Genomic DNA, 22,331 nt, shown 5'->3' with positions numbered 1-22,331 from the left:
AACCCTGTCTCTTTTTTAATCCCGGTACCCATTGTAGCTTTCTCCCTGAACATGTTGTCATCTGACCCCTTTTTGCATATCCGCTAATTTTATATGGTCTAAAGAATCTTGAGGAATGAATATTTATTTTTTTCATAGCTGTTTGTACTATTAGGCTCTATTGAAGGGGGAAAAAAAGTCATATCCTTAGTCCAACTAAAACAATGTTTGAGATATATATGAGTTTTATATTTTTAATTTTCAGTGTGTGTGGGGCGGGGAGAGGGGGAAAACCAGACAGCAACTTCTTGGGAGTTGGTTCTCTAGCTGATTATCCTGCCTGCTCTTCCATTCCTGCCTTTGAGTACTGAGAATACAGATATGTACGCTGCCTCCAGGGGTAGAGCTCAGCTTGTCTAGCTTGCACGGCAAGAACTTTGACCCACTGACCCATCTCCATGGGTGTGTGTGTGTGTGTGTGTGTGTGTGTGTGTGTGTGTGTGTGTGAGAGAGAGAGAGAGAGAGAAAGAGAGAGAGAGAGAGAGAGAGAGAGAGAGAGAGAGAGAGAGAGAATATCTAAATTTAATGTTGGCCTGCAACTTACTATGTACCCAGCCAGGCTGGCCTCAAAATCATGTCCTGTCTCAGCCTCCCAAATGCTGGGATTACAGACATGAGCCACCACATTAGCCCATTTATTTTTTTTATATGTACATAGATACTCTGCAACTACTCATTAAAAAAAAGACAACAACAACCCTATTAATAGTTTTTGGGTAGCTTAAGTTTTAAGATTCAAAGAACTTAATGGCATGACCAGTCTGTTTTCCTTGTTTCTACGTAGTCTCATAATTTTTTACATAATCTCAAAAAAATCTCAAGTGTCTTAAGCCATTAGTTCAGATTTAATAACTTTTATAAGCTCTTACTTTTTCCAGTCTAAAAGGAGGTACTGGGATAGTGTGGGGCTATCAGAATCTAAGAGAGGGGAATGATAGCCCTGCGTAGCTGAATGGTATCTTAGTGGATTGAGAAGTTAAGATGTTTCTGGTCCTGAGTAGTTCTTGGTATGATTTACACCAACTCCCAGCGCGCTGCACTGCCTAGAATTTTCTCACCCTAAAAGCTTACCAGTGTAGAAGGAGCCAATAGCTTTTGTAACAACCCCATAGCTTTTTCCAAAGGAAACTGTGTGTGGACCTCAAGTTTGTCTTATGTTAGACTGTGTGGCTTATCATCAACTACAGAAGGATTTTCTGAAGTGTGGTTCATGAGATAATGGTTGTCAGCTGCTAAAGAGATGTTTTATCCTTGAAAAGGACTAATTAACACACATTGCAGGGAGGCTTGTCTTTAAGTACTGCCATTTTCTGAATAGGAAACACTGACTGGGAGAAAAACCAGGGGGCATTTATAATACCTTCCTCCACAGTGGCTGTCCTTCTGGAACTGTGTAGTTATGAAGAACTGGGTGAGTGGGATGAAACAACTCGTTCGTTGGAAGGGAATGAAGGAGCATAGTTTTTAAACCTAAATTCTGTCTGTGTGTACTTCTGTTTGTTGGGGCTTTTTTGTTGTTGATGTTTTGTTTTGAGACAGGGTCTCACTAGGTAGCTCTGGCTGTCCTGGAACTCACTTTGTAGACCAGGCTGGCCTCGAACTCACAGAGATCCTGCTTCTCCCTTCAGAGTGCTGGGATTAAAGTCGTGCACCACCACCACTGCGAGGTTGGCCTGTACATTTTAATTTACTTAGCATTTACTGACTGGCAGCCTGTGTTGGCAGCTCCATCTAGAGTTCATGCCATCTGAAAACTACCTTGAAAGATGGAGGAAACCGAAATGTGGTGGCCTTGAATGCCCTTGCTGAGAAATAACTGGTGGGTTTGAGGGGAACACTCACATGTCTTCACCATAGAAGGATTTCATCTTTTTCTCTCTTGTCAAATTAAAGCATCCAGAGGCTGGAGAGATGGCTTAGTGGTTAAGATCTGTGGCTCCTTTTCCAGAGGGTTCGGTTCCTAGCACCTACATGGCAGCTCACAGCCATCTTGTAACTCCAGTCCCAGAGGCTCTGACGGCTGCTTCTGCCCTCCTCAGGCATCATGTGCAGGTGTGGTGCACAGACCTACATGTGAGCAAACACCCCCACACAAATTAAAGCACCTAGACCGCAAGGTTTGATCTCTGTTTTCTTTGTATAACACCAATACCAATCCTAGCCTGTCAAGGCTGATTCAATAATAATGACTAGCTCTTGATGAGCCGTCATTCGCAAATTGATTTTTAAATAAACAGGCTAATAAAAAAGAATTGATATAATTTAGGGACTTTGCTTTCTAAGGGCAACTGTTAAGGCAGCCTCCTGTGTTCCTTAGGCATCCAAAGATCGGATGGTAGATGACTTAGCTTTAGCATGTGACAACTAGAAAAGAATCCTGCTACGTCTGTTTTCATGAGAGAAGTCTAGTTGTCTAAGAAAGTAGAGGTCAGAGGAGGCTGAGTGGGAAAAGAAGTGAGCCTGGTTAGAATTGATAAAAATTCACCAATGGGATTCCACCAGCCCTGAGTGACTCCACTAGTTCTCCCAGTCCACTGACCCAAGTGTTCCCTTTTATAACTGAAGGCAAAGCAACTTTTGTATCACCCTCCTGGGAAAACCTTCAGAGCTGTGAGCCTGCTACCTGTAGCACCTGGCTGTGGAGAGCCTGAGGCTGTTCTGAGATGAAATTTCAGAAACTGGCCACCAGAGCTTTCCAGGTAAGGGCTCCAGCAGGTGGGGGGTGAGGGGGAGACCGGCTTTACCTGCCTCCCAGGTAAATCGCCCTTGATTGAAGACAATCAGTGGAGTGCCTCTTTGTCAGGCTGCCTTTGATTGCTGCTGCTGAGGACGGGTTATTTGGGAAATAGTTTTGCTGGCATGAGTCAGCACTGTCCTGGGTAAAGCCTAAGCCTGTTGCAATGTTGCTTACCAAAGATCTGTCCCCAGGCGGCACCATTCACTGTGCCTGAAAGCAGCTGCTGTTGGCCCCTGAGATGATCTCATCAGAACATGGCTCCAGCGATCTCAGCCGCAGCTACCTTGGGCAGCCTGCTGTCTGCTGTGGCAGTGTTTTGAGGCAGGCAAAAGCAGGTAACCCCAGATGGGTTTTTTTTGTTTTTTGTTTTTTTTTTTTTGTTTTTCTAAAGCCAGACTAAGCTGGGTGTAGAAACCAGAAAACCCTTAACGTTCAGATGTGATATACGGCTTCTCAGTTTGGGAGTCTAAAGCCAGCTCTTCCAGTCTTTGAAGTGGTCCTTAAGGGGATAGATTGCCTTTCTTTGGGGATCTGGGTGTTTTAGACCTCAGCAGACCAGTGATTGTATAAAAGGTATGCAGCTTTACTCATATTTTGTCTCCTTTTTTTTTTTTTCTGTTCTGTTTGTGTCTTATGAGAAACACTTTGATCAAGCCAAGTCATGGTGAAAGCAAGGCAGGCACATTTGCTTTCCTTCCTAGTAACTGGCTGCTGAATTGGGATGCTGGTAACAGCAGCTTCATGCCCGCCGTCCTTTCTCTGGGGGATTGTGAAGAACATCCTCCTCTCATTCCTGGTTTTCTTCAGATCCATGCCCATCGCTTTCCTGTTTTTTGCTTCTAAGCTTTCTACCTGTTTAGCTGGAGTGACACTGTCCTCTCTCTCGACATTCTCCTTCCTCCAAGGCTTTGGACACGTGGGCCTTCTCTTAAACACCTGGCCAGCTGCTTAGTATATAGAAGTCACTTCTTCAAAGCCTCTGCTTACTTTCCAAGGCTGGGTGAGGCTCCATCTATTCCAGCTATGGAATGGGCATGTGAGAATCTCACTTGTTCTGTACTGTGTGTCTGTGGTACTTGGTTTTCAGTAAAGGCAGAGTGTGGAAAAGCCTGCACTGAACTTTCTCATCTCTGTCCTTTGTCATCCCACACCTAACAGCCTGCTCATGCTTCCTGGCAGCTCAGCAGGGAGCCCCTACTTATTGATGCCCCTCACACCCTGCATGCACACCCCTCTTCCCTCTCTGTCTTCCATCTCGGCCTGGCAGTTAACACTGTTGAGCCAGTTTCCTGGCGGTCTTCATTTTTTTCTCTCCCAGGGTCCTCTGTTATTTTTTCTCGTTCTCTTTTCACCATCTCACAAATGTTGAGGTGTTCAAGGCTTTGCCATCTTCCCTTCCCTCTAAGACCTTCAGATGTGCTCATAAACTCAGCGACCCTTGTTATATCTTACTAGCCCAGCAGTGTTTCTCAGACCTGAGCCTTAGAGGCAACTGGACAAACCTCAGCTGTCCTTTGTGTCTGTGAGATACAGCCAAGGCCCTGGCTATCAACGCCTCTTAAAGTCATCGGGTACACAACTGAACTCATTCTCACCCGCTGTCTTAGGTGCTATTTATATTGCTGTACGGTGGAACTTTGTTAATTATACCCACTAACTCTTCCTTTTCATTCATTTTTATGTTCACATCCTCTCAATGTGATAGACCTGTGGTTGCTAAGTATTGATGACTATATTGGAGTACGGTTCATATGGCTTTTCTTCATCCTTAGTCATTAAATTACAGATGAGTAGACATTTAAAAAATTTTCCCCATAGCTAAGCATACTGGCACATGCCTTTAATCCCAGCACTTGGGAGGCAGAGGCATGTGATCTCTGAGTTCAAGGCCAGCCTGGTCTAGAGTGAGTTCCTGGACAATCAGAGCTACCAAGTGAACCCTGTCTGGGTGGGAGGTGGGGGTGTGTGGGAGGGGGGTTAGACAAAAAAGTTTTCCCCTTAATTTTTATTTTATGTGTATGGGTGTTTTCCTTGCCTGTATGTATGTACATCATGTACATGCCTGGTGCCTGCAGAGGCCAGAAGAGGGCATCAGATCCCCTGAAACTGCAGTTACAGGTGATTGTAAGTCGCTATTTGGGTGCTCACAATTGAACCCTGGTCCTCTAGAAGTGCTCTTAACTGCTGAGCTGTCTCCCCATCCCTCGGACATTTGTTTTGTGTGGTGGTATTGTGTTCCCCAAAATATTGTGAACCCTAATAAACTTATGTGGGGTCAGAAACAGAACAGCCACAATATGAAACATAGAGGTTAGGCAGTGGTAACACACACCTTTCATCCTAGCATTCCAGAGGCAGAAATCCCTCTGGATCTCTGTAAATTCAAGGCCACATTGGAAACAGCCAGGCCTGGTGACTCACACCTTTAATCCCAATAAATGAGCCTTTAATCCCAGGGAGTGATGGCAGAAACATATAATAAGGCGTGAAGATCAGAAACTAGCAGCATTTGGCTGGTTAAGCATTCAGGCTTTTGAGCAGCAGTTCAGCTGAGACCCATTTGGATGAGGACTCAGAGGCTTCCAGTCTGAGAAAACAGGATCAGCTGAGGAACTGGCGAGGTGAGGAAGCTGTGGCTTATTCTGCTCTGGTCTTCTAGCTTTCCCCCCAAATAACTGGCCTCAGGTTTGGTTTTATTATTAAGAACTTTTAAGATTCATGCTACAACTGTGTTTTGTTTTCTTTAAGCATCTTACTGGCTTAGAGTTTTGTTTGTGAATACTTTCAGACAGGGCCCACCTCCTTCAAATAGAGACTATCCTTTCCCAAAATTTGACATACCAAAGACTGGCTTTGCCTGCAAGAATCTGGTGCAAGTCCTGTTCAGAACTCTGCTGGACTTCTGCCACTCCGATGTAAATACTGATGGACTCACATCTTCTTCATGTTGTTGCCAACCTTTTCTTCTTAAAGGCCAAATCTCATCTTCCCATTCCTGGGTTTTAGAATCATTGGGGTAGTGGTGGTGCACGCCTTTAGTCCCAGCACTTGGGAGGCAGAGGCAGGAGGATCTCTTGTGAGTTCAAGGCCAACCTGGTCTTAAAAAAAAAAAAAAAAAAGATCATTGCTGCTTACTGTGATTTGTAAAGCGCTTCAGACTTGACAATGTCCTATGATTACTGATAAACAGCTTGACTCTGTCTCCCTCAGCTACCTTCACTGAATTGTTCATTTTCCCATTCCCTGGCCATGACATATCCCTTTAGGTCAGTGGTTCTCAACATGTGGGTTGAGACTCCTGGGGTTGAATATCCCTCTCACAAGGGGTTGCCTAAGACCATTGGAAAACACAGGTATTTACGTCATGATTCATAACAGTAGCAAAATTGTAGTTAAAAAGTAGTAATGAAAATAATTTCATGGTTGGGTGGGGGTTACCACAACATGAGGAGCTGTTTTAAAGGGTTGTAGCATTAGGAAGGTTGAGATCCACTGCATTGGGGATTGATCATTTTCCTAATAGCAGCCCCTTCCCTAACTGCCAAAGTCTCATCCCCAGAAGATTTGCTCATCTATAAAGTCTCTGACCTGAGTTTGATTATTCTTCCTTATTTGGGTTTCCACAACTCTTCTCTCTCCCCCCTCTCCTCCCTTCTTCCCTCTCCCTTTCCCTATCTATTGTTTTCTTCTTCTCTTCTCTCATTCTCTAGTTATCTTGTTCTTTGACTGAAATTGGTCCTTAGTCTGGAGCCTGGTACATCAGACAGAGTGGCTGAAATGGATCCCTAGGGTCAAACCATTCTTCTAAATGTCTTTATTATTCTTTCAACTGTTAGACAATCCATATGTTCTCTCATTAGATGGATGCTTAGGTTCCTGTTGGATGAACTCAGACTCATGCTTGTTTATTTCACTGGAGTCTTACATGGTCACTCTGAGTTTATTTGAAGATTAAAGGGCTTGCTGGAATCTTTGCACACCATGTGGCTTAGTGTTTTTATTGTGTGTTTGTACCACATGCATGCCTGGTGCCCTCAGAGGCCAAAGGAGGGCATCAGGTCATGGAACTGTAATTGATGGCAGCTGGGAGCTGCCTGATACGGGTGCTGAGAACCAAACTCAGGTCCACTGCAAGAGTATCAGAGCCGTCTTAATCACTGAGCCATTTCTCCAGCCCCATTGCCTAACATTTTTTATAGTGCATTACAGAACTATTTCTGTATTTCATTTTATCTGATGCACACAATAACCTTGTGTTGGGTTGGCTTTATTGCTGCCCCCCCCCCTTAACAAGTGATTATAAAGCTGGTACTGATATAGAAGTATTTATTCACATAAAACTGGAGGGGGGTGTTCTTTTATAGCATTAAGCAACTAGCTGGCCTCTTTGTAATTAAATAAACCCTGTCCAGTTCTATATAAATGGTGCCTTTGCTCAGAAGGCAGGGGCTGAGGATCATTTCTTTACAAGGCCACTTTATGATCAAGGTAGAAGGAGGAGTAATGAGATCCGGCCTTCTGCCCTATGGAAAGACCCCCATTATGGTTAGAGACCTTTCCACTCCAATTTCTTGGGCTGTGAGTATGTATTCTTGTGTCCGTGCCCTTTTTCACTGAGCTACCGTCCATCAGGCTTTCTGCTGTGATTCCAAGTTTGTTCATGCTCCCCTTTGTGTTGTGAGACCAGGTGAGGAGAGAAAGCATGAAGTGGAGTGAAGTGTGTGAGGAGCAGAAAAGGCTTAGACATTCTAGTGAGTGATCACACTTGTGGAGCATGTCAGAACTTTTGGGGTGCTCTCATATTTGCACTGTGAAATTAGATTATAGAAAAGTCCATTGGGGTTAGGAAATAATGTCTGTTAGGTACTAGTGACATTCAATTTTGGTTCCTTTATACTTAAAAGATGAATAAAAGGTTGAAAAATAGGTCCAATTAGTTAAAAAGTTGTTAACCTAGAGAAGCAAAAGCTAAGGGATGGCTTGATTTCCATCTTCAAGTAGAAGTATGGTTGCCAAGAGAAGTTTTGTTCTTTTGTTTTGTTTTTTCGTGACTGGGTTTTCTCTGTGTAGCTTTGGAACCTGTCCTGGATCTCGCTCTGTAGACCAGGCTGGCCTCGAACTCACAGAGGTCCACCTGGCTCTGCCTCCCGAGTGCTGGGATTAAAGGAATGAGCCACCACTGCCCGGCCTTGAGTTCTGTTCTTAATGAACCTAAATGGCCTTGAATTAAAAGAGGGAGTTATTTTGATGAATATGAGGAAGAGGCTTTTTTTTTTTTTTTAAGATCATCAAAATTAGAAAACAATGGAATGATTGCTACAGAGAGTTTTGAATTTTGTAGTGTCCCATGTATCAGTTACTCAGTAAACAATTACCCTGAAGCTTAAGCAGCATAGGATAATGACTGTGTTGTTGATTATGCACTGTGGGCTTACTGTGCTCTGTGTGATGATGCTGGTGTGATGAGGGATCCATTTGGCTTCATTCACATGTTCAGTCTTGTTGGTTGCAACTTCTTGGTGGTCCTCAGTGAAAGTCTGTCTCTTTCTTGGTCTCTCTCATCATTGAGCAACATCAAGCTCCTAGGCCATAATGGAAGCTGCAGGGTCAGATTCTTCAAATTGACCACTTTGCCCCATTGTTTTGGCCAAATCTAGCCCAGAGTGAGGCAAGTTCATGGACTTCACTCCTTGGAGGGTAGAGTGTTGAAGTTACCCTGCAAAAGGATATGTGCTATGGTTGGGATTATTGCTGCTAATTTTGAGACAGTTTACCATATTAACCTTATATATTTTTTATGAGAGAATAATCAGTGTACAGTCATTGAATGGATAGGCACATGACTTATGGATTTGGCAGCGTATCTGAGTCACCTGGGGGAATTTATAAGCTTGGACTCCTAGGTACCAGACGTGTGACTCAGTGTCTCCTGGGGGGTGTTAGTTTGTAAGAGACACCGTGTCCTCTCAGGTAACTACCAGCAACATGAGAATGGGGGTGGGGGAACAGGTCTAGATAAGTTTAATATGTAAGGTAGCGTGGTAGGTGCGTTAAGACGGCCACACTGACTTCCTGCTGCTTCCTGCACTTGGCCAGGGCTGGCTGGAATACTTCATCCATGCTTCCTCTTGTACGTTCTCTCATTCAGGCAGCTTATCATCAGAGCTGCTTTCTTGATGCATTACTCACTTTTTCTTTGTCCTAGTGTCAAGTGTGTCACAGTGTGTTTTAGTCTCTAATTAAATATTTGTAAGATGATTTGACTGTCTCCTTTCTTTTCCTTTACCACAGTGCTTCCCCTTTTAGAGGCTCTCAGCTTTTGTTGAATAGGTAAGTGGTCGATTGAGCGCAGTTTCGGAGGTGATTAGGATTTTGGACAGGTGGAGCAAATGAATGAGAAGTTAGTTGTTCTGAAGTCTACAGTGTAGATCATATTGCTTTTAGAAGGTGGAGGAACTGGTTTGGAAGAGTTGAGGGTTTGATCTTTACTGTACTTAGTCTGCCACATTGGAGCAATGGAGATCTAGCAGGCTTCCAGAAATGCAGTCCTGAAACTGAGGCTGAGACTGATGTCAGAAAGAACAGCATGGGTGTACTCTTTCCAGTACAGTGAGCCCCTGCTGTGTGCCAGACAGCAGTGCTATAGGGAAGGTGAATGAAAGACTGATAGAGCCTCCTCCTGAACTGTGTCCGTGAGAATATTCCAGCTAAGAAAGGGGCCACAAACGTGTAGTAAAATGCTATTGGTTTTGAAAAATTGAAAATAGAGTGATGGCAGGTTAGAGTGAGGTGAATGAAGGGAGAGGTAGAAAGTAAGTGGAAGGCTGGCAGAACCACTGTCACATGGGGCCTTCATGGGCCATACAGGGAAGGGAACCTGTGCTTTATTCAAAAGCATCATGGAAAATTATTGAAGGTTTGAAGCAGGAAAGGACTAAGTAGTGGAGGCCTATTTATTTTCCTTTAAATAAATGTTCACTGTGACTACTCTAGAGAATAGAGTGTGGCTGTATTAATTACTTTTCTCAGTCTATGGGGACAGCATGGCCGAGTACATGGTGGCTGGAGCATGTTGTGGGTACCTAATGTCTGCGAAGAGCAAGGAGCAGACAGCAGGGGATGTTGGCGTCCCTCTTGGGTCGAGTCATGTCTGTTCCCCCCAACCCCCCATCTATACCCCAAATCATGGGATTGTGCTGCCCACATTCAGGGTGGGTTTGTGGGTCTTCCATCTCCTGAATACTCTGGAAGACACCTGAGTGAGTCCAAATCCAGTCAAATTGACAATGAAGATTAACTGTCACAGTGACAAGGAAGGAATCAGCAAAGAAGTGTTTGCTCTCCATCTTGGGAGCAGGAGGCAGATGGGCAGGGTGTAAAGTATACACACTGAGAACATTTTTTTAGATCTTTCCAAGTTTCTCTCTAGACAACTCTTCGACATAGCCACATTCTTTGTTTTGTTTGTTTGTTTGTTTTTCCAGCCAGTCTTGTGGTTATTGCTGTGACTGCCTCAGGCCTTGACCACACGCTTGAACAGCTGGTACAGCCTTCCCTTCCTCTGCTGACTCTTGGTCTTTGGCTTCTCCTTGCAGGCACGTGGCTCTAGTCTTCTTCAGAGGCTTGTACCTTGTCCTTGTAGAATTTTCCTGAAGTTTTCCTTTTGAGTCTGGTTAATAACAATGAAGACACTCATTGGGGCTGACTGTAACTTGGAGAGCTTGATGTGGCACTGCCAGTCAGTCACCTTAGCCAGAAGCAGCCCCACCTTCACATCATCCAACTGCTGAAGCAGATCCTCCTCCTCTCCCCCCATCTACCCTCCCCTCCTCTCCTTCCTTTCCGTGATCTTAGCCCTGGCTCAAGAGTGTCACCTTCCTTGTTTGCTTTTTTGTGGAGCTGAGGACTGAACCCAGGGTCTTCTGCTTGCTAGGCAAGCACTCTACCACTGAGCTAAATCCCCAACCCCACCTTCCTTGTTTAATATATTTGTACCATATCCGAGCCTTTTTTTTTTTTACATACTATGCACACAGACTTCATGTTAATTTTATGGGCCAGGGTTTTGAGTTTCTTCAGGTTCCTAGCTTGTCAGCATCCTCTTCTTTTATGACATTTAAATTCAGATTCTAAGGCCGACTTCTGAATTCTCACTCTGGCTCCAGTCCAGCTGTCCAATTTAGTCATGGCTCTAGGATTGCTAGGTTTATTATTAAGACTACCTTCTCTTCCTTCCTGTCGCCTGTGTCTCAAATCAAATCCAGGTACTTGTCCTTATGCGTCCTTGATTGCTTTCTCAGGCACCTTTGTTTCTGCTCTGCTTATGACTTAAAGAGTGTCATCCTTCCTATGAAGCGTCCTTTGTCTGGTGTGTCACTGGGAGTTTCACACCCTCCTGAGTCTTATAACAGAAGTCTCTTCTATGTCACCTTTATTTCACAGTGCATTCTCTGCCTCTTCTTTTAGTGGCTGTGGACATATGCCTTTACCTCACTGTGTGCTGTGAGTGAAGCTGTGTGCTGACTTTCGCATTTTCCCTGGTGTCCAGTTCTGTCCCCTGCACACAGTAAGCATTCTGTCTGTCACATGAACAAGTAGAGCTTCTGACTGACATTTGCCCCTCTCCCTTCTTCTGAGAAGCTTGCTGTGAGCTGCTCTTGTGCCGACTCACAGACTTATCTTCACCACTCCCTTTTCTCACCCAGATTTTGCCCGATTCTGTCCCCCATTAACAGTCACTGTGTGGGTGTGCCTCCTGCTGCTGGTCCTCTCTCCCCCACCCTCTTGTGCCTCTCTTCTGTCCACAAATCATATGACTAGTGTGGGAACAAAGTGGGATTACATTCAGATCATAATAAGAAGATTGAATATTGAGAACATTCTTTAAGGGTTATCAGTAGTTTGCTTTCAAGTGGGAAGTTTTCTACGCCACATTGAAAGGGAAGAGGGGAAAGTCTTTGGGTACTATATTGAGGCATAATATTCCCACTATGGGATGTGGGATGTTAGAGACATCTTTTTAAACTAAAGAAACCATCTAGGAAGCCACAGGCGCTTCCACTGACTGCTAATTTTAAATCTCTTGAGTTTTTCCTACAGCTGGAAGAAACACTAGAAATTAGTGGAGTCCTGCCCTCCTATTTTCCAGATGTGGAGACAGACCGAAAGAGACTAAATGACTTGCCCATAAAAGCCAGGCTGTTGTGCCCAGTGTTTCCTCCTAACACTGAGTGTGGTCTGGGGAACCTCCAGCACTTGGAAGGCAGTGGAGAGTCAGGCCATAGGCCAGACCCATGTAAGGGATGCAGTTCTCTCTGATGGCTGGGACCACTGAAGTGCTCAACAGTAGCTGCTAGGGTGGTGGCAGGCTGGGCTCAGGGCGATGTGTACCACAAGGTCCCTTTGAACTGTCTCAGACACTGCGTCTGGGGGAATCTGCTCTATGGGGGCCAGCTGACAGAACTCTGTTTCTTCTGCATTTGAAAGGGGGCCAAGATTTAATTATTAAAACATTTCCAACTTCTGTGGCTCTTTTTCTAACCTTCATATTCCAAGTTTTGTTTTATACTTCATTTCCTTATCTCAGCACCATTTGTGGTATTTTTATTGCTTATTGGAGGTCAGATGTCAGTTTGAAGCCCGGGAAATCCAGAAAATGTCTTAGAGGTTCATGACTTACGAGTGCTTGCTAGGCAAATCTTTGACTTTAAATAGTAGTGGATTTTACTGCCCAGTGAGCTGGTTGTCAGAAGCTGTGAAAGGTTACCTGTTCTGTTGAGCTGGAGAGCTGCAGCGCAAAGCAGTCAGACAATCCCAGACAGGAAGTCAGGTTCAAACAGGATGTGTTGTCTTCACTGCAGCTTGAGTGCTTGCATTCAGAAACTTGCTGTGGGTAAAAAGTCAAAACTTTAACCAGGTGTGGTACACACCTGTAATTATTCCAGCATCTGGGAGGCAGAGGAAGGAGTGTCCAGGCCAAGACTTTCAGTACTGAAGCTTGCTGGAGAAGTCTGTTCCTTGTGTGAAAAGAAGCCAGTAGCCATTTACTGCACACATGGATTACTTTCCTCAGTGCTGTGACCCCAACCTGAATGGCAGCAGCTTCGGGGAGGAAAGGGTGTTTGTTTGTTTGTTTGTTCGGCTTACAGTTGGTGGAGATACAGTCTGCCATGGTAGGAAATGCGTGGTACCAGGAACATGCCTAGTCACATTGAATCTGTAGTAATAGGAAAGCAAAGAGTAGATAAGTGGGTTGTAAAACTTAAGGCACATCCATAGTGATGACTTCGCCCTAGGAGGCTCCATCTCCTTTAAGTCTCAGCCTTCCAAAACAGAGCCATCACCTGGGGACCAAGTGTTCGAATACAGGAGCCTATGGGGACGTTTCATATTCAACCACAACACAGCTCATCCTCTGAACATAGCGGTGTTTCTTCTGAGGCCCAGGCCTGTTTGTTTTTGGAGTCTCAGGCATGGTGTTTACACCATATTGTATACATATGGTTTATAAAATGAAATAGTACTGGATCAGAGGCTGCTGGTCTGCTACTTTTGGTAGGTGTGGGACTCAGTTTGTACCAGCTCTTTTTTTTAAAAAAAAAAAAATAGCACATAATTCACCAGACTTTTGAGTAACGATTCCTTTTGTGCGTGTCTAGGATTCCTAGCACCTCTGTGTGTTCTGACCAAGGTAGTTTACAAAGTACTTTGTGCCTTTGTGAAGGCCTTTTATCTTTGCATTGAAAGTTTCCTTGCATACTGGAGGCTGGATCTAACAGTAGCTGCTCATTTGTTTCTTTTCCCCTTTGGCAAGTCTCTGGAGAAGCCATTAAATAAGTAATTTGCCTTGGGGTCACTCAGCTGGTAAACAATCTCAACAGCCCCTATTTTCTAAGTCCTACCCCCCATTTTCATTGCTTCCTACTGTGAAATCTGCTTTATTGCCTTGATTAGGGGACCAGATTGGCTATGGGATAGCCACCCGCAGAGAGTCACCTTGGAATCTTTGTGGATTATTAAAACTGCCTGAGTTATTTCAAAACTTGCCCATTCTGCCGTCTCAAGCTATTATTAGGTACAGGTAAAGGTCTTTTAAACTATCATTTGACTAAGAAATATATTTTTATTGCTCTAAGTCACTAGGATTGTTGGCTACTAAGGCAGGCACCTCTTGGAGCTAGCTCCATTATTACTCTTTCAAAGTCTACATCTCCTTTTGCTTCACAGAGAATTGTTTGAGGATACTTAAGAACCAGCCAAGGACACTGAGCCACTGTGTGTCGATTTTTTAAGGTGCTGACAGTAAACTTGGTTTATTATTATTATTTATTATTATTATTAAACTGAGCATGCTCGCAAGCACCTGGGTTTTGCAGGTAAAGGCCTTAATTACATCTTTTCCTGTATTCGGTATCCAGCCACATTGTAAAGAAGTCTGCATCTTTCTGCTTTATAACTCAAGGGGCAAATGAATAAAGAAATTAAGTTTAAAAAAAAAAATGGCGGTGGGGCTGGCTGGTGGCCTTGCAAGGTAAGGAGTGAGGACTGTACTTTGAAAATCTGCACTGGGGGCTAGATGTTATCAAGGGATGTTGACTAGGAGCCATTTTATAATTTGTTATGGGATAGGAGCAAAGTCAAGTCTGAGTGCCAGATTAAGCAGGTGAGAATAATATTAAATAGATGAGAATATGGTACAATTACAAAGGTGGTTTGTGTTGTTCATTTGTTGTTGTTGTTGTTGTTGTAAAGGCCACAGATCATTTAGCCTCTTGCTAAGAACTTGATTGAACTAGAGTAAAGGTTACAACTAGACACCTCCATTTTCTTCTGCTTCTTTGGCTGGATGCTGGGCAGCACATCACATCCAGCAGGAGCAGAAGGTACTACAGAAAGTCAGCAGCCTAATTTTCAGGTTGAGACCAAGCATCAGACCAGCTAAAAGTTTGAGAGGAAGAAGGTGCTTGATCTGAAGTCCTCCTCCATTTGCCACTGGCTGTGTCCAGGCGCAGTGCGGTGCTGGTGCTGTGCAGCTCTAGGTCGGCGTGGAGGTGAGGATGTTCGTCCTACCCTGAACCTGGCAGGAAAGCGCCAGATTGTGAGTTTGCTGGACTGCAGGAAAGGAAGACAAACTGAAACTTACTGCAGTGGGTTAGAAACGGGAAGGGATGTCACAGTCTGGCCTGCAAGGAAGGCCAGGTCACTTGCAAGTGGCTCCAGGAAGTTCTTCCAGTGGTTTCACACTCATTTAGAGCCAGTGATAAAGGCCACAGGTCATTTAGCCTCTTGCTAAGAACTTGATGGAACGGGAGTAAAGGTTTTGGCATGGCTAAAGGAGGCAAAAAGGCAGAGAAAAGGGGTCTTGTGTTCTAAAAACCTGGAAAAGTCAGGTACACTGGCATGTACCTTATGAGGTGGGAGGGTTGCTTGAGTCCATGAGTTTGAGACCAACCAGGGCAACATAGATTCCAGCTGGGAAACAAAAGTAAAAAGCTTTAAAAGCAATTTGTTTAGACCAGCAAGATGGCTCAGATCCCTGGAACCTGTATGAAAATGCCTGCCGCCCCAGCCCCAGCATTCCTACAGTATGAGGAGAGGGCAACACAGGAGGATCATCTGGCTTGTCCAGTGCCTGTGTAGCAGAGCTGCAGAAGTAACAAGAGAGGCTGCCTTCAAAACAAAGTGGAGGGGTCAGCAAGCAGTCTTAGTGGGTAGAGGTGCTTGCTGCCAAGCCTGGTGACCTGAATTTGGTCCCCAGGATCCATATGGTAGGAGAGAATTGACTGATTCTAATGTAATCAAAGTTTAAAAAAAAATCCATCTTTATATCCACCTTTCCCTGAGTGCACATTTATATTTAGCTCTCAGGTAAGTCCTTGGAGTACATATTTTAACCCTTCCAGTGATTCCTTTTTTTTTTTTTTTTTTTAGCTGAGGATCAAACCCAGGGCCTTGTGCTTGCTAGGCAAGCACTCTACCACTGAGCTAGATCCCCAACCCCTCAGTGATTCTTTTAATGTAGCAGATTCTGTTGTTTGGAGATTAGGTTTTAAAGCAGTTAAACAAAAGCAGTATTTAGGGTTCTGTTTATTATATTTGGCCACATTTGTGGAGGCCTCTTTGGAAGGAAAGCAGATTGCATCATTTGATCCTAATCAGAATTAGTGCATTACTTTTTTTCTGGGGCACCAGGAGCCTTCTCCACTGGCCCCTGGCTTCTTTATTTTAATCCTGGCTCACCTGTAGTCTTCCAGCATGATAGTGTCTTGTGAAAGCAGCTGCTTTTGTTTTGTTTTGTTTTTCCAAGACAGGGTTTCTCTGTAGCTTTGCACCTTTCCTGGAACTCACTTGGTAGACCAGGCTGGCCTTGAACTCACAGAGATCCAACTGTCTCTGCCTCCCGAGTGAGTGCTGGCATTAAAGGCATGTGCCACCACCACCTAGCCATGAAAACAGCTTCTTGAGGCAGAAACTCCCAAAAAGCTTACCTGATGAGTCCTGTTTCCTGCACAGGAGAGCCAGCAGGAGCTGAGTCTCTCCAGTCCTTCTGGGCTGTGTCATCAGTTTTGACAGAAGACGGATCCTGCAGTAATTAAACCACCGGCCCGTTTATTCTGTGTTCAGCCTTGTTAGAAGACTTCGCTCCAAACTGCTTCGGTTTTCTGATGGACTCCCCCTTTGGGGCAGAGTGCCTGGGCTGCAATGAATGTGTGAGTTTCTGCTGCAGTGTGTTCAATCTGTCATCTCTCCTAAACGCCACACTAAGAGGCAGCCATTTAATTGGTCCGACCCCGGGGGTGATATTTTGGCACCGCTGCATCAGTAGGAATTACTTTTCCTTGAACTTCGAAGCAGATGCTGAGATCCCTCTGCAGATATTTGTCATAGACTAGTTGGAACCAGGGAGTTCCCAAGAACATTTATAACTTGTGATTATTATGTATGTTTTTCAGTTGTTTACAGTGGTTCTCACTTCAGGAAGAGCTCATTTGCTGCTAGTGGGAAGTGTGGTCTCCCTGCTATTCTTACTTGGCAGTGTTGTTTTAACCCTTTATGTTCTGGGACCCTCTAGTGTCCTATTGCTTTCTTTACAGTTGCTTCTTCCAGCCTGGGGGCTGTGTTGGATGGGACAGGAGAAGCTCCGCCCGGACCTGTGTGTATTGACTAGAGGTGTGCTTCTCTGGTTTCTAGGGTTTCTCTGCTGTTATTTTACTTCTGTGTGTTTTGTTTTTGTGTTTCTTTGCATACCTTGCAGTTCCTGTCACAGCTCTGTGGCAAAGAGCTTAGATGGCTCTGAGCCTTTGCGTGCAGGGAAGGAATGGAAGCGATGGTCCTGCTTTCCTTCAGCTCCCCCTTTCTGGTTTCCTGCTGCTGGACAACCTCCAGCACTAACATTGTTCTGTTACTTTCGGGCCAGTCTGCTCCTGCCCCCTCCCCTTTCCCTCTTACCAATCTGAGCTTAGTGGACACTTACTTAACTTGGAAGAGTGTTAGTGGCTCAGGTCATCCCTTAGAGGTACTGCTGCTGCTACCTGGATGTCAGCCCTTAATTTGCTGGTCATTTTAAAATCATAATTGCGGAACATAAAATTCTGACTTTTTTAAATAAAGGTTCTGTTATTGTTAGTGAGAGTCAGGGATACAATGATACTTTCCATACAGCAGTAATACTGAGAATAAAGCTGTGAGAAGACCTGCTCCGACTTCATGTCTTACCTTCCATTCCACAACAAAAGGAGAAAAAATAAATACTTGGGAGATTATACAACTAATTTTTGAGTGGGTTTAACACCATGCTGCTGGACCACTCACCCTCTGGGATGTAACCATCTGGAGATGCTGCCTCTCCCCTGTCCCTCTTGGGTCTCCAGTGGTGTTGGCAGGGAGTGGTGCTGACAGATTCTCTGATGAGTGAGTTAGAGCTACAGGGAGCTGCATGAGATGTTACAGGGAGAGCACAGACAAGGTCTCTGAGAAGGAAGTGATGCAGGAAGGAGAGACAGTGGTCCAGGCTCAGGACTCTGGAGGATGATGCTTTCACCAAAATAAATTTGGCAAAGAAAAATAGGGCAGCTCAAGCATAGAACAGGAGAGTGAGATCCTGAGTGTTAGGAGTTATTTCCATTGCTACTCAGTAGATCTAATGAAAGCCCTCATTAATAGGTAGATTAATTGCATTAATTGCAATTTTGAGGCAAATCAGAAACTGCTCCTTGGGATGAGTGTATAACTCAACAGTAGAGCGCTTGCCTGGAATGTGTGAGGGTCTAGCCTCGGCCCTGAAGAACATTCAGCCAGCCTCATCAGCTAGGACAAAGGTGTGTAGGAGGAGAAACTGAGCAGCATCTTGGGTATTAAAGGCTTTATCTTTAGAAGTATGCCAAACTATACAGAGAGGGAAAGCAAATGATCTCCTAGATATATGTTAAAATTCTGCATCCTCAGGAATGATTTTTGTTCTTTTTCTCAACGAGACATTATAATAATGCAGCCACAACCCAGCACACATTACGTGTTTTGGATTGTTCTTTGTTCTTTTGTTCTTTTTTGTTGTTGTTTGTTTGTTTCAAGACAAGGTTTCTCTGTGTAGCCTTGGCTGTCCTGGAATTGCTTTGTAGACCAGGCTGGCCTTGAACTCACAGAGATCCTTGTGACTCTTCCTCCCAAGTGCTGGGATTAAAGGATTGTGTTACAACTGCCTGGCCTTACTTTGTTCTTAAAAAATAAGATCACTTTCCTGAATCACTGATGAACCTTGAGACTGAATAATTCTTCCAGTTTTCCTTTTGCCCCTCAAAACAGCATCACAGGAGATATCTCACTGCCAAGGCTCCAATTCTTTGTATTGAAGTATCTAGCTTGGTAGTAGAAAGGAACTGCCAAGCTTAACTGTCCTAAAGACAAGTGCATGTGTATACATGGAGGCTTTGGAAGCTAGTGTGGAGAAAGGCAGACATTTAATCCGTACCAACCCCTTGCCCAATAATGTTTATGTCTAGCACTGCCCTCTGCTGTAGTGGGGGGGTGGGGGGGGGGGAGAAGGTGTGTGTGTGTAAGAAAGAGATATAGGGTCTCAAGTAGTGCAGGCCTTGAACTCTTCTGGATCCCTCTGCCTGCCTCCCACCCTGCAAGTGCTGGGATTATAGGCTTGGACTATACACCTGATTGCCCTCTGCGCTTTATGGAAAGTTGGAAACTTAGTGCAGGTAAGATTTCTCCATGCAGAGCACCACCTCTGTGGCCAGCCTTTGAGGATGTTTATTCCTGTTAGTCTGAAGCCCAAAGACCACATTCAAGCGCACTCACTCAGTATGACAGCCAGAATTTAAGGACCAGTCTGACTGACGCTAAAACCAAATTAAAACATCATATTTGGGAACATCTCCCTTCCCCCCCCAAAAGCTGTTTTGTCTTCTCTTATTTTATCCCTCAGATAAAGTTCTCATTTAGGAAATCTGTGTTATCCACTATCCCACCCAAAAGACTGCCTTGGAGGGTGGGTATATCTCTTAGGATTTAAAGGGCTTGGAAATGAGTTCCCATCTCGTGAAGTTTTTCTTGTTTGTGCCTGGCCCATGTACCACTTCAGCAGGGTTTTTATTCAGCCATGGGTTCTAAAGTTCCACCATATTCTTGTTTCCTCTGTGACTTAGGGGTTCTGAGTTCTTTATTCTGAAATAAATATGTTAGAAATAATCTGAGAATCAGAGATAACGTGCTCCATTGCTGTACACCCAGCATGTGAGGCCATTTGGTAATACGGTTCACGCTGCAGGCTGCCTGTTTACAACTGCAGCAATCACTTAGTTTTGATGTTCCTTGTGTCACCAGCACACAAAATCTTCCCACATCAGGGCTCCATGTCCCAGGCAGGTTTGCTGGAGAATTCCAGTTGCAGCCCTGAGATTCTAACAGCTTCAGGGAATTCAAGTTTCTTGCTTGATCAATTTATTTTTAAAAGCAAGCAGTCTTCCAAGTTGAGAGATGATTGTAAAATTCAGGTGAGTCCTTAAGAAACAGGGATTCTTTATCATGTGGGCAGTGTGATCAACCAGCTGTGTGGCAGCCCTGCCCCATATAGTACCTCAGGTGACCAGGGAGGAAAGAAAGGAGACACTGAAATACACAGGTCATTGCCATTTTAGAATTGTAACACAGTTTAATAGTGTCTCTAATGTGCTGTCCGTCAAATATTTCACCATTAAATAGGTACTTTATGGATGTTACTTCTTATCCCTATAGTTGCCTACCTCTGGGAAGTATACAGACTTAAAAATTAAGTAGGGGCTGAGGAGACAGCTTAGTTGGAATAGTGCTTCCTTGAAATCACAAGGACCGGAGCTTAGGTCCTCAGCACCCATGTAAATGCAAGGTGCAGTTTTGTGCATCTGTAATCCCAGCACTGGAAAGGACGACACAGGCGGAGCTCTAGAGCCCATTGGTCAGCCAGTTAGTCAAATCAATGAGCTCTGGGTTTAGTGAGAGACCTCATCTCAAAAAATAAGGTGGAGAGTGGTTAAGATGGCACACAATGTTAACCTCTGGCCTTTACACACATTGGTACCATGTGCATATGCATCTACTCACACTTGTGCACACACCCATGTAATAAGTACAGACAACACATACACAAGCTTAAATTTGTCCACAAAGAATTTTTCTTTCTCAGTCATGTTGCCCCTGTAAATATTGAGAATGAGCTTTTCGGTCCTAAGGAGAAATGAGAACTTGCCATATAAACTGTGCTGATAAAATATGAGTAGTGTTTGACCACACTCTCTTCATCCCACAATTTGGTGTCTAGAGTTACATATTATGAAAGCTGTGAAGGGAAGCAGGGGACATCTGGGCAGTTAAATGGGGGAGGATTCCAGAGACAGGGTCAGATTCAAGGGAGTTATCCAGGCAGACGACAGGCTGGAAACCTGAAGGACCTAAGGAGGGACAGGGAAGTAAGGGATAAGAAGCAGACTGCTGCTAGGGTGTTGGAGGTGCTGATGGGACTCTTCAGCTTAAGAGTGTTGCTGAAAGCCCTCTGAGGTGTTCTGGAGTGTGCCTGGCCTCTGAGAACCAGCAAAGAGCTCCGGAGGGAAGAGAGGAGTAAATGGTGTGGAGCTCTAGAGGCTAGGGGATGGTTGGAGTCGGGAGAGTCACCACCATTCAGCAATGCTGAGAGATTGAGAAGATGAAGACAGATCTGGCCACTTGAAATTGGCTTTGATGACTTAGGAGAGATTATGTGGAGCACCCGGGTCAAGGAGTTTGGAGAAGCTTGATGAGGATGTAAGAGGTTAAGGGACTCTAGTAAAATATTGAGAGGCATTTTGATGTAGAGAAAATGAACTTTACAAGGGTCGGAGTCAAAATGGTTTTTGTTGTTGTTATTACACATTGCATATATTTTACTAGGTGCTTAAAATATCCTGTATAAATTGGTGTGGTAGCACATGGTTTTAATTTCAGCATTTGTGGGGATAGAGGCAGGAAGATTACTACAAGTTCAAGACTATCCTGATCTGCAGTGAGTTCTAGATCAGCCAGGGCTACAATATGACCTTGCTTTAAAAAAAAAAAAAAAAAAATCCACACCTCACAAGAGAAATATACAAATTGTATGTGCAATTTAATTAACTCTTACAAATCATATCTATGCCATCACCTAGGAAACATTGAGGTTGGAAGAGATGGTTCAGTGATTAAGAACTCTTGCTGCTCTTATGGAAAACCTTGGGTCTGTTCCCAGCGCTGATGTCTGGCAACTCTTAACTGCCTATAATTCCTGTTCCAAGAAATTTGATGTGCTCTTCTGACCTCTGTGAGCATTACACATACAGACAAGTGTAGTTGGAGAGCTTCTCTCCAGGTGCCACCAAGCCCCCACGGTCCCAAAACCCATGTATAAAATAGTCATATGGACACATATTATTTAAACTGCTTGGCCATTAGCTCAAGCCTACCATTGTCTAGCTCTTACTCTTGTATTTAGCCCATTTCTATTAATTTATACTTTGCCACGTGGCTCGTGGCTTACCAGTACCTTACATCTTGTCATGGCGGCGGCTGGCAGTCTCTCGTCGCTCCAGCCTTCCAACTCCCAGAATTCTCTTCTTTCTTGTCCCGCCTATACTTCCTGCCCGGCCACTGGCCAAACAGCATTTTATTTATACAGGGCGATATCCACAGCACTTCCCCTTTTCTTTCTTTCTTTCTTTCTTTCTTTCTTTCTTTCTTTCTTTCTTTCTTTCTTTCTTCCTTCCTTCCTTCCTTCCTTCCTTCCTTCCTTTCTTCCTTCCTTTCTTTCTTTCTTCCTGTTTTTTTTTTAAAGGAAGGTTTTAACTTTTACATAGTAAAATTACATACAATAAAGCAATTATCAAGCAAGAATTACAGTCACAATATTAAAGAAGATATCCTATCTATCATATTTGTGAGTCAAAGGTTTTATATCTAACTTATCTTTTATCATAATTAAGGAAATTATAGCTATCTAATCTTCAACCATATCAAAGACCTCAGAAGGATATAATATTACCTGAGATCCAGGAGAAGGGTGCAA

The 22,331-nt window shown here is 44.1% G+C and overlaps 1 protein-coding gene across 5 annotated transcripts in view; it reads left to right on the top strand.

Moving 5' to 3' along the window:
* Rffl (ring finger and FYVE like domain containing E3 ubiquitin protein ligase) overlaps window positions 1-22,331 on the top strand; it is a 74,142-nt gene that overhangs the window by 22,889 nt on the left and 28,922 nt on the right. For 2 of the 5 annotated variants that reach the window (XM_036197432.1, XM_036197431.1), the window contains exon 2: window positions 2,968-3,111. The exons of 2 other annotated variants lie outside the window; for them this stretch is intronic. In XM_036197432.1, coding sequence (XP_036053325.1) covers window positions 3,015-3,111 — 97 coding nt within the window. In that variant the 5' untranslated portion in view covers window positions 2,968-3,014. Of the gene's footprint in view, window positions 1-2,967; window positions 3,112-3,231; window positions 3,350-22,331 lie in introns of those variants that run through there. One more of the 5 variants, XM_036197434.1, reaches the window with a different exon arrangement.

This window comes from Onychomys torridus, chromosome 8 (genome assembly GCF_903995425.1).
Source record: "Onychomys torridus chromosome 8, mOncTor1.1, whole genome shotgun sequence".
Lineage (NCBI taxonomy): Eukaryota > Metazoa > Chordata > Mammalia > Rodentia > Cricetidae > Onychomys > Onychomys torridus.
The sequence above is the reverse complement of the archived record's forward strand: the minus strand, read 5'-3'. Positions and strand labels throughout refer to the sequence as shown.